Here is a 12502-nt window from a genome sequence, read left to right as displayed (position 1 = left end):
TGATTCTAAAAACCCATTTAAAAGACACCAGAGACATTGACATAATTAATAAACTGGCCGAGAGTCACAGTGGTAGCAAGCTCACTAGCTAAATAAATTAAACATTTACATGCGGGAGGAGTCAGCTTCGATAAATGTCAGCTGCCACTCATTCTTCAAAGGTCACTAGCTAAACTACACATTTAGATATGGGTGGAGTCAACAGTTGCCACACACTTTCATGATATCAGTACAGCTTGGCTCTGATTATTGAAAGTGCTAATTGGTTTAGAGTCCTTTCTGTGTGTGTATTCATTCTTTTTTAAAAGCTGCTGAGCTTTTCCATTTTACACATTTTACAAAATCATATGACAATATCATTCCATGAATTAATTTTGTTTGTCACTGGTGTCTTTTAAGGGCATTTTGTAAATGACAAAATCTGAAGTTCATACCCATACCCACTCATTGACTTGTGCAACAAGTCAGCAACCCCCCAGTAGTTCCACAATTAATCCTTAAATTTGATGACAAACACAGAATAAATGACCTCTGCCACGGTTTCTTGTACGTTCCTCTTTTCTAAAGTTGTCTACTAGGGGTTTGTTTTCACCTACAACTTCCTAAAAGGAGGCAACAGAAGTGCAAATATTTTTAAAACATTTATATATATATATATATATATATATATATATATATATATATATATATATACTACTGGATACTTTTTTTGGCTTCACATATAAATAATGTAATGTAAATACAAACTCATTAAAATTATACCTTTATTTACCAAAATTCAATATATTAAAACATTTTTAGTATACAATTTAGTATACAATAGTTGTTTTTTTTTAAGTTTTTTTCTTGGTTGCCTGTATCTTCTTCCTGATGGAAGCAAAATAAAAGTATAAAGGATGAGAAATATCACTTCAGATGCCTAGAACTTTCTTACCGGTATTGAATATATATACATCCTTACGTTGATTCTGTGGTTTCCCAATGATCCTGCTTGCAAGATTTACATTTCTAGATAGCATCTATTTCTTACATTCAAGGTACCACACCAAGAAGTCAAATTAAAAGTCAAAACACTTTGCATAAAAGTTATATACACCAATTCAAGAACCTGTTGGCTCGCTACAAAGTTCCTTAGCTTTCTAAGCAAGTATTATCGCTGAAAGTATTTTTCAAAAACATTATTTTCAGTAATTTCATAATTTTCTGTCAATGAAAGTGCCCAAATATTTAAAATCACCCACCAACGGTTTGTGATTTATCACTAATGTCGTAAATTCTATTTTCCTCAACTGGTTTGTTTTACCAACGTATGTTTCCAGTGCACTCGATTTACACCCATTCTGTAAAGTTGTGACAAGATTAAAATACAAAATCATCATATCCATCTTCCCCTTCTTCAAGTAAACCAACTAATACCATATTTAAAATGGGCTCAGTCCTTGGCCCGCTTCTTCTTTCTCTTTACACTCGCTCCCTTGGCCCTGTGATCACTGCACATGGGCTATCCTACCACTGCTACGCGGACGATACCCAACTCTTCGTCTTGTTCCCGCCGTCTGATACGCAGGTTTCAGCCCGTATCTCTGCTTGCCTGAGGGACATCCAGAGCTGGATGGACAACCACCATCTAAAGCTCAACCCAGGCAAGACTGAAATGATATTCATCCCTGCTAATACCTCTCCCCGTCTGGATCTCTCCATTTCCCTCGGGGATACCACACTCACGCCATCACCCAGTGCACAGAACCTCGGTGTGGTGATGGACAGCAGACTGTCCCTCTCCGAGAACATTGTGGCGGTGACCCGGTCATGCAGGTTCTTCCTATACAACATACAGAGAATCCGCCCCTTTCTCACCCCCTACTCGACCCAGCTCCTGGTCCAAGCGATGGTTCTGTCCTGCCTGGACTACTGCAATTCCCTCTTGGCTGGCCTCCCAGCGTCCGCCATCAGACCCCTCCAACTCATCCAGAATGCAGCAGCTCGTCTGGTCTTCAACCTTCCCAAATACTCACACGTCACCCCCCTGCTTACTTCCCTCCACTGGCTGCCTGTCATGGCTCGCATCAAATTCAAAACATTGGTGCTAGCCTTCCAAACAGTTAAAGGGTCTTCCCCAGCTTATCTACAAAAAATCATCAGACCCTACACCCCTGCCAGACCTCTTTGTTCAGCCTCCACAGGCCGCTTGGCACCTCCCCCTCTCCGAACCTCCACCTCACGCTCACGACTACTGTCTGTTCTGGCTCCACGGTGGTGGAACAAACTCCCCGTTGAGGTCAGAACTGTAGAATCTCTCCCCAACTTCAAGCGCAAGCTGAAGACACACCTCTTCAAGCAGTACCTCTCCCCATCCCTCCCTACCTCCCTGTGAACCTTAATTGTTGTCTCTGTGACTTGCTTTGTGTATCGGTATTTTTAGTTGGCTAGGTAAGCAGTGTTTGGATAATTAACTTTGGTCACTTTTGCTCTGTTTGTTTGTTTCTTTGTTCCAAAAAAAAATAAAAAAAATTTGACCCTCGTCCTTATCTTTGTTGTACAGGTAGCAGTTCAAATTGTACTTCTTTCAGCGCACTTATCCCTGGTTATGGGTATGCACTTTGTTGTACGTCGCTCTGGATAAGAGCATCTGCCAAATGCCAATAATGTAATGTAATGAAAAAAATTCTTCTAAATCCTAATTTAGATATAGATTGAGAAGGGGATTGGCAATAGAATGCAACCTTGAGCTGGGGCTCAAGTAAGGGCGGCCTGTAGCGTAGTGGTTAAGGTAAATGACTGGGACACACAACGTTGGTGGTTCTAATCCTGGTGTAGCCACAATAAGATCCACACAGCCGTTGGGCCCTTGAGCAAGGCCCTTTACCCTGCATTGCTCCAGGGGAGGATTGTCTCCTGCTTAGTCTAATCACTTGTACCTCGGTCTGGATAAGAGCATCTGCCAAATGCCAATAATGTAATGTAAAAATATTTAGAACAATAACACCATCATTTCTGTGGACGATTTGATTTAAAAAAATCTTTGATCCAACAAATCAGGTGATCATTCCCCCTAGATCAAACAAACGATTTAACAGAATATGTATTTCATTGTATGAAACACCGATCTAAAAAACCAAAACTTTAGCAAAGGCTTTTGGCTGCAGTATGTGTAAGATCACAGTTATCTTCTGTGCTTCTTTGAAGCTGATCTCAACAATCGCTGCTGAACAATTGAGTTCATAAGATGATTGATTAAAACCCTCTCCATAGACTTAGATAGGATGGAAGAGAATGATACTGGTCTAAAGTCTTGAGCTAAATGGGCTTGTTTTTTCTAGGGCACATAAATGTACTGAGAGGTAGATTCACACGATGAACGCATGAAGATTGTTCCAGTTTGGTGTAGTGAAATCTATGTATGATAATAAAGGCCTTTTCAGATAGCTCACAGATAATGAGAATCAAAAGCTGGCAAGTTTTTGCATGCATTGCAATCATACCGGTGGATATTACCACACCCTGACAAGTGATAGAAGGTGGTGCCAAGGTATGTTCAGACCAGGCAAGCAATTCTTCCTCTGCAGAAGCTATGCAGACAGGGGTGGCCTGTAGTGGTGGTTACGTTGCTCTGGATAAGAGCGTCTGCCAAATGCCAATAATGTAATGTAATGTAATAACGAATCAAGGGGAACACGGTTGGGTATTTTAGTATTAATTACTGAAAACATTGTTAGTAGACGAAGACTTTCTGAAATTCAACTTCAAACCGGCTAATGCCTACAAATGATCAACACTCCAGATAAAAGAAAGAATTCACTGTAAATAACTGTGAATAGAAACAGGTGACATACTGAACTCAACATAACACCAGAATTATCTCATTGACAGGTTGATGCTGTTTTATTTCATTCCTGTTCCATAAATGTTTTTTCTAGATTATAAAAGAGGATATTTGATGTTCAGTCATGGTCGGATATTATATAAATCTATCATATATAGGTATATTTTATATTTATATTCAACTTAAAATCAGGTTTGATGCAGATTGTAATGTAATGTCATTGGCAATGTGTTCAGAGTCTCCCAGGCTGTCATCCTCTGCAGGAACACAGATCATCAAAGGATTCTTTGAGATAGGCAAGAAGATTTTTGTTCATCATACCATTGTGTTATATTAACAATTTATTACACTGGGTTTTTTGTTTTTTTCATGTGAAGAAATGAAGAATTTGTCTGATGGAATGTAATATAAGCATATGTCAGATTTTGTGTGTGACTTTAATGGTATGGTTAAAATATTTAGACTTTCATTCCTGTTTGTCTGAAGATGGGAATCAGTTTCGTTATGATTTTGTCATGACACTCACGCAAGGAAGATAAATACTTTGGCTCCCTCTTATGTTCAAATAATATATTCCAGTTCCAGTAAAAGCTGCCCAGTGTATTTCTTTAAAAAAAAGGATTTGAACTTGAACTGTTCTGAGAGGCTTTTGGTTACTGTATTACAGATATATTTATAAATTATCCTTTTCTATTTGTAAAAACCAGCCAGACTTAAAAAAAAAAGGTAACTTACAAATATGTAAACATATATGCAATTAAATTAATTGTGAATGTAATTGTGGGTTTGTTTGCATTACTCTGCACCTCTGATGGAAGAAAAACCAGACATATTGCACTATGAAAACATCCCACAAATTCCAGAAGGTCTTTCCGTGCATGTCAATTGTTCTTTGTCCAGTGAGTCGATACCTAACGGATCGACTCCAACCCAAAGCAAAATAAGGGCAGTCTAACCCCTTTTACAGGTCCATTACATCCTGACTTGCAATAATCTTTACTTGTTTACAATTGGGAAAGGCAGGGAAAGAGCTCACATATTGTATTTCCTTGCTGAGCAAATGTCAACCAACATCCATACTTTACATTACATTAAAAAGCTACATTAGTGAGTCAGATGAGCTATCAGCCACAGTGTACAACTGCAGTCAACCAAATGGAGTTCGCATTCACAATCTTAAAGTATGAGAGAGCATGAAACATGTTTCTACTGTTATGCAAAATTGCAGGTTCTAAATTTTTTTTTCAGACGCCACTTCAAATACCAGAATTCATTTCAACCCGTTTGCCAAGTAAAGTAATTGGACGTGTGTCTCACAGATTTCTGGGAATTGTGGTTCGTTTTTTTATGTCGCAAAGGCACGACAGTGGTAACATTCTACGTTATGCCCTATGCCGTTGCAACTACTTTACGTCTCTTCTTCTCTGTCCGCTGCCGCTTTTACGCCTTTTCCGGGAAGCCGTAAGCTTGCTTGTCGCTTTCACGTCAAATGTGACAGCGCTACGATGGCTACTGTCGGGCAGCTTTCAGAAAATGAGCGGCCGCGACACCGGCCTTTCTTGATAGGAGTGAGCGGGGGAACCGCAAGTGGAAAGGTAAGAGACGGAAAAGAAAAGCATAAACAATTTATTTTACTTGTTATGCCCAAATGCGTCGAGATATTTCCCAGGGAGAATCCTTTTTCGGTTTTGCACTTGAATATTGGAAACAATACGTACATCGTACGTTAGACACGAGTGGTCAAAGTGTCTGAATATTGCTAGCTAACCTTTTAGATAATTTTACATGTCTATGGTTTATACACAGCAGTTGTTTCCAGTCTCCAATAGACGACCTTTGGGTTAGCTAACAATGGTAGATGACATGTGTCAAAATCCAGTCCAGTACCATATCACATGATCCAATTAGGTAGCTTGCTAGTTAAGGTTGTCTAACAGTTGCTTTGTTGCACAATTTCTATCATGATCACCATGACTATAGAGATCAGACGTCACATTTTCTAAAAGCACTATTCAAATGAAACTTCGATGCTAGATTTTAAAGCATCTGGTCGACCCCAAGTCCTTGCAGGGCAACAGGGTACTTGGAATATGGATATTATCATATAATTTCCCCCATTGATGTTGGCTCCATTTGCATTTAATTTCATTTAATTTCATTTAGCAGTGAAAATTTTGCATAGCTACTGTAATTAGGCCATCAGTGGTCCCCTGTACTAAGTTAACAAATGCTATTCCTGCCAAAGTCGGAAGCAGACGAAGGTCTGGTCTGGTATGCCACAATGATCTGTGATGTTCGCCTGCATGATATAATGCCAATTTTGAAAGGTTGTTTGGAAAAGTAAGATGTTATTTTACATAGCTCAGCATGTATTCTGGTTTTTATGTAATGGGTTTTGTTTTGTGATTTTCTGCGTCCTTACCAGTCCACTGTGTGTGCTAAAATTATGGAGCTACTGGGGCAGAACAAAGTGGACCATCGTCAGAGGAAGGTAGTCATTGTTAGTCAGGACAGCTTCTATCGGGTCCTGACCTCTGACCAGAAAGCCAAGGCGCTCAAGGGCCAGTACAACTTTGACCATCCAGGTGCAGTATCTTCCTTCTGGATCCATCTGTTCTTCACCATATACATTTAGTGGTCACTTTATTAGGTACACTCGCTCATTAACTGCCCTCCTGGGATTGTTACACACACTACAGTCTCTAGAGCTTACAGAGAATGGAGCAGAACATCCAGAGAGCAGTAGTTCTGTGGGCAAAAGCACCTTGTCAATGAGAGAGGTCAGACTTGTCCAAATTACCGGTAATACCACAAATTCTAGAATAACAGGTTTACAATAGTCACACTAGTTTCCACTGCTGTTCAGGAAAATGAGGCTACAGTGGGCATTTGGCTCTGTACTACAGTTGTGTTCAAGAAAATAGTAGTACAACATCAGTAACCTGATGAAACACTGTTAGTAGTAGTAGTGATATTTCTGCATGGCAAATCATTTACTTGTAGATGTAGTAGTGTAATAGAAAAACAACAGACCCAACTGTCATGATATGCACGCTGCTTGTTCTGAGTAATTGACTCATTCATCGAAATAATAGCAGTGTGGAGTTTAATTAGAGAATTAAGTCATTAGTCAGAATGGCATAGATTCAGCCATTCATCAGCTCTAGAAAGATCAAAGATGATCTACAATTACCGATAAGTGCTGTTACAGTCAGAAGACGTTTGATCGGAGCAAAGCTATCAGCAAGAAGCCCCCGTAAAGCACCATTGTTGAAAAAACGGCATGTGCAGAATCGGTTAAAATTTGCCTAGGAACACATCGATTGAAGGCGGCACGGATGGTGCAGTGGGTAGCACTGCCGCCTCCCAGCAAGGAGGTCCTGGGTTCGAATCCCCGTCGGCCGGGGCCTCTCTGTGCGGAGTTTGCATGTTCTCCCCGTGTCTGCGTGGGTTTCCTCTGGGTACTCCGGTTTCCTCCCACAGTCCAAAGACATGCAGGTTAGGTCGATTGGAGAGTCTAAATTGCCCGTAGGCATGAGTGTGTGAGTGAATGGTGCGTGTGCCCTGCGATGGACTGGCGACCTGTCCAGGGTGTATTCCTGCCTTTCGCCCAATGTATGCTGGGATAGGCTCCAGCCCCCCTGCGACCCTGATCAGGATAAGCGGGTTCAGATAATGGATGGATGGAACACATCGATTGGCTCAAAGAGAAATGGCGTAACATTCTATGGACTGATGAGAGTAAAATTGTTCTTTTCGGGTCTAGTGGTCATCGACAGTACGTCAGATGACCCCCGGGTACTGAATTCAAGCCACAGTACACTGTGAAGACAGTGAAGCATGGTGGCGCAAAAATCATAGTATGGGGATGTTTTTCATCCTAGCCTATTTATCATATACCAGGGATCATGGATCAGTTTGAATATATGAAGAGATTATGTTGCCATATGCAGAAGAGGAAGTGCCCCAGAAATGGGTGTTGACAAGAACCCCAAACACATGAGTAAGCGAGCAACATCTTGGTTCCAGACAAGTCAACACTGCCATTTTTTGGAACAGATTAATATTCCTTTTCTTTGCTTCCTGTAAAAGAATTTGTTAACGCTTTGATTTGGAATTGAATGTGTAATGTTTCCATTACCTTTGAAATATGGAACTAAAAGCTATTAAAAAAATATTTGCACTTTATTCACTTTTTTTAACGCACTGCTATTTATTTGAACACAACTGTACAGCACATTAGACTTGGAAATAAAACAATGAATTTGAGTTTAAAGTGCAGACTCTCAACTTTAATTTTTGGATATTTACACCCATATCAGTGATCACAGCCCTTTTTTTAATACATAGTCCCCACATTTTAGGGGACTAAAAGTAATTGGACTCAGGAGCAACTCTGGGATTCTAGGACCAGGTTTGCCTATCTCTGCATTAAACTATGAGACAAAGGCTTGAGCTCACAGGCATCCCAAATCAAACCATTATCAGGAGGCTATTGTGTGTACTGGACTAAAATGTTGCCACTGTATTGTCGCAGGTCACTAATTCTCACATTCCTCGTGAATGCTTTTCAGATGCTTTTGACAATGAGTTGATGTACCAAACTCTCAAGGATATTGTGGAAGGGAAGGTGGTAGAGGTTCCAACCTATGATTTTGTCACTCATTCCAGGTAAGGCAACAAGCAGAAAAAAAAAATTACACTGGAAAACGGAGGAGGTGCATCTGAAGTATTCTTATAGAGTCCATCATTTTGGCCTGAACAAAATTCGACCTACACAGAAACCTTGCTCTATGAGTATTATTTTATGAATTGGCCTTGGTGGTGGGATTTTTAGCGAGCGAGTAATCATTCTGTCCACTTGTTTAAATGGAATGTGGCATTCACAGTGGTATACACAGTTCTGTCCCCACACTCAATGACTTAACTGCATTATGTGCATCCGTCTGTGTTCAGGCTGCAGGAGCGGATCACAGTGTACCCCGCTGACGTGGTGCTCTTTGAGGGCATCCTGGTCTTCTACACCCAGAACGTCCGAGACATGTTCCACATGAAGCTGTTTGTGGACACGGACTCAGATGTGAGGCTCTCGCGTAGAGGTAATCGCCTCCTCGTCACTGTCAAAGTTGATTGAATGGTAAATGGTCGGCATTTATATAGCGCCTTTATCCAAAGCGCTGTATAATTGATGCTTCTCATTCACCCATTCATACACACACTCACACACACCGACGGCGATTGGCTGCCATGCAAGGCGCCGACCAGCTTGTCAGGAGCATTTGGGGGTTAGGTGTCTTGCTCAGGGACACTTCGACACAGCCCGGGCGGGGGGATCGAACCGGCAACCCTCCGACCGCCAGACGACTGCTCTTACCGCCCGAGCCATGTCGCCCCATGATTGCTTTCACAAAGGCTGTATGTACTGTTAGTTTCCTTCCTAATGTCAGGCAGAGGTGTTCCAGATGTGACCCGTCTCTTCTGATGTTGCCGTTTGCAGTTCTGCGGGACATGAAGAGAGGCCGAGACCTGGAGCAGATCCTCTCTCAGTACACCACGTTCGTCAAGCCTGCTTTTGAGGAATTCTGCTTGCCGGTAATTAGAAGTAAACATTCCTCTAGATACAATACCTGCTTGTTGTTGGGGATTTTGTGTCAGGCCTTATCAGACCCATTACATCTCGAGGAAATGGGCCAAAGTGTGATGCAGTTATTGTTATGAATTATTTTCCATATTCGTGCTGCAGATATTACGGATAATTTGAATTCATTTGCTAGCGTACGTGCTTATTCGAGTTTACATGCGTAGCTGACGTATAGTAATTCTTCAAATAGCTCAGTCTAGATACATCACTGTAGGATATCACTCAGGTACTGCAGCTTTCTGATAACATGTCATGAGCCCAATACACTGCTGCAGAATGCTACTGAAGTGGAGTAATCAGTACTATCTCCGGCTGTAAATACGACACGTACGCATTATCAAAATGAGTAAAAAATGTTTTTTTTATTGTAGACCAAGAAATATGCAGATGTTATTATACCTCGAGGGGTTGACAACATGGGTAAGTAATTCTAGAATTCAAGTACACTGACAAGTAAGGAAAATACATACAATTTATGTCTGAAGCTTGAGGCTCATGTAATCACAAGTGTAACTAGTACTGATAAAATTGTTTTAATAAAAATGGAAGCGATTTCAATGAATACAAGCGTGCTGTCGTTGAGTCCGTGCCAATGCACAGCCTTAAGTCTCTCAACCTCCTGTGCATTCCTCCCGCATTCAGTGGCCATCAACCTGATCGTGCAGCACATCCAGGACATCCTGAACGGCGACATCTGCAAATGGCAGCGTGGGTCCGTCACGGGGCACGGCCGCGGGGTGAAAAGGGCCATCGCTGAGCAAGGGGACATCTCCAACGGGGCCGCGGTTCCCGCGGGGAAGCGGCTCCACATGGAGCCCAGCAGCCGACCCCACTGAGACGCCTCCTGGGGGGTCTCCCCCACAACCCTGACCCATCCTGCTGATCCAGTCCTGGCCTGTATCCCACGCAAGGGGGACGGGGCACTGTGTTGGGAGACCAGGGGGGCGGGGGGGGGGGCGGGGGGGGGGAGGTATGGAGAAGGCTGAAAGAGTAGCATCCAAATTGTAGTTCCCATTCTTCCAATCTTCTAACCTCTTCGAAAGGAATCTGTGCACCGGTGACACAATATTACTGATGGCTGGTATAGATTGACACCAGCCAGCCATCTGCATACAATGGACAATCTGACTTGGACAGCCACCATGTTGGTAGATGTGTAGTGACTTGTGGCTTAATCAGACTGAAGTCACTGTTAAACAATACGTGTGGAACTGTATGGTAAGAGACTACAGCAGGGGCTGTCAGAAGATAACCAGCCACACCATTACGCAAAAATAAACACAAAAAACATAAATTAACTGCAAAAAAATGGACCTACGGAACACTATACCTCTCCGAGACTGGTCACCTCAGTGTCTCTTCCGTCCCTGCACAGAGGTTACTGTAGCTGTGGGTGTTCTGTGTTTGATAATGCACCTTGACGGATGTTTAGATTGGAAGATTTAGCTTTAACAGGGGCAGAGGGGGGGAATGTTTAGTGTTAATTCCAGTGAGCTGAATATCAGTTACTGTTGTACTTGACTAATACGCAGCTCAGTGTGAATAACAGTGGCAGAAAATTCCACTTCAGTCTCTGTTGAAGTTAAGCATGTTGGAGCTCTGTTAAGCGCCAGGCTGTATATCTATCTGTTGAATAAATAAAGCATTTGTGACTGTTTTCCACCTGACCCAGCAAAAAGATGGCAGTGAACACCTTCCGGTTGACTGTTCTGCTGTACTGCAGTTTTAACTGTTTTTAGAAACGTGTAACATGATTAAGACCTTCCGACCGCTGCCAAATAAGTGTTTAAAAAGAATTTTTTATGAATAAATTCAAACGTTGGGACATGTCATACCGTGTCTCTGCAAACATTTTCCGGGTGTGGCTCAAATAGAAATGTATAGGAACTGCCTCAAGAGCACCTTTCTTATTTCCAGTTGAACAACATGAAGCTGACACGGTTTAAAGTTATGAAGTGGCAGTGTGGACATGACCCGAGGTTCCACCCTGTGTTTTTTGCGTAGTGTTGAAGATGAACACTGCCTGGTGAGAAATGATCACTGCCTATTCGTCTCTCAGATGTTCAACCTCGTTACACACAAGTTGAAAGGCCATTTCACATCATGCCCTTCAGAAGCAAAGAATTTTATTTTATATTTCCCAATATTCTGGCTCAACTAAAAATGAGAAATCAGTCTTGATGCCCTTTGTTACCATCTGCTCTAATATGTATATTTGCATTTTCCATGTGTATTAAGCTCGTTCACAATGTAGAAAAATATATGATTGTTTGTAACTGCGTTGAACTTTTGTGAATTTTCTTGTTTGGGAATGTAAACTAAATGAATTGGTCTCAAGGGCTGAGTTCATGGCTATTGTATTAATTTTCATTAAACTCTTATAATGGTCATAAGACTTAAGTATTTCTATAACTGCAAACACAATTTTACACAAATATCAACTGACTGGATAACAGTCGTGTTAAGGGGAAGACATTTTGATTAATTTCAAGTGCAATGAACATTAACAGATGTGTTAATGGTTTTTGCTCTATATTAAGGATGTACTCTACACAACAGAAACGTGTTTGTGAAAAAACAGTATTTGCCACTGAATATAAATTGAAATTCCCATTGTGCCAACAAAACCCTTCTACTCCCGAGGTATATTTAAGATTCTTGAATTTGGGATTGTGAGATCATTCAGATAAAAAAATCCCCAGGGCAGTACTTTATGGGTTTTGATCTAGGATGATAAAATTGCTTAGTTTGCATCTGAGAAAATACCAATCAAGAAGGACTTCAGTCTTCAATGAATATCTTTGTGTACATTGAACATCAAATCTATTTATAAATTATAATGACACCTGAGATGTTTTTTTTTAGGAGGTACTGGTTGGACAGACGATATAGCGTTTTGTCACTAAAAGACATGTGTGATCAAAACTGTAGAAAAATATAGTCATTGTAAATACAGGTCCAATACAAAGCGGTAGGTTGAGGAGGACGTTGAGGGTCCCAGATGAGGAAAGAAATCAGTTCACACTCGACTCAAGACG

General features: G+C 41.3%; 1 protein-coding gene across 1 annotated transcript; it reads left to right on the top strand.

Annotated features, from left to right (window-relative positions):
• Window positions 1-5255: 5255 nt before the first annotated feature.
• Window positions 5256-10396, top strand: uck1 (uridine-cytidine kinase 1). The gene is made up of 7 exons (XM_061263492.1): window positions 5256-5418; window positions 6249-6408; window positions 8398-8494; window positions 8780-8922; window positions 9321-9415; window positions 9836-9884; window positions 10107-10396. The coding sequence occupies exons 1-7, from the start codon at window positions 5329-5331 to the stop codon at window positions 10298-10300; spliced, it is 828 nt and encodes a 275-aa protein (XP_061119476.1). The 5' UTR covers window positions 5256-5328; the 3' UTR covers window positions 10301-10396.
• The last annotated feature ends 2106 nt before the right edge of the window (window positions 10397-12502 follow it).

This window comes from Conger conger, chromosome 12 (genome assembly GCF_963514075.1).
Source record: "Conger conger chromosome 12, fConCon1.1, whole genome shotgun sequence".
Lineage (NCBI taxonomy): Eukaryota > Metazoa > Chordata > Actinopteri > Anguilliformes > Congridae > Conger > Conger conger.
Note: the sequence above shows the minus strand (reverse complement) of the source record. Positions and strands in the feature narration are given on the sequence as shown.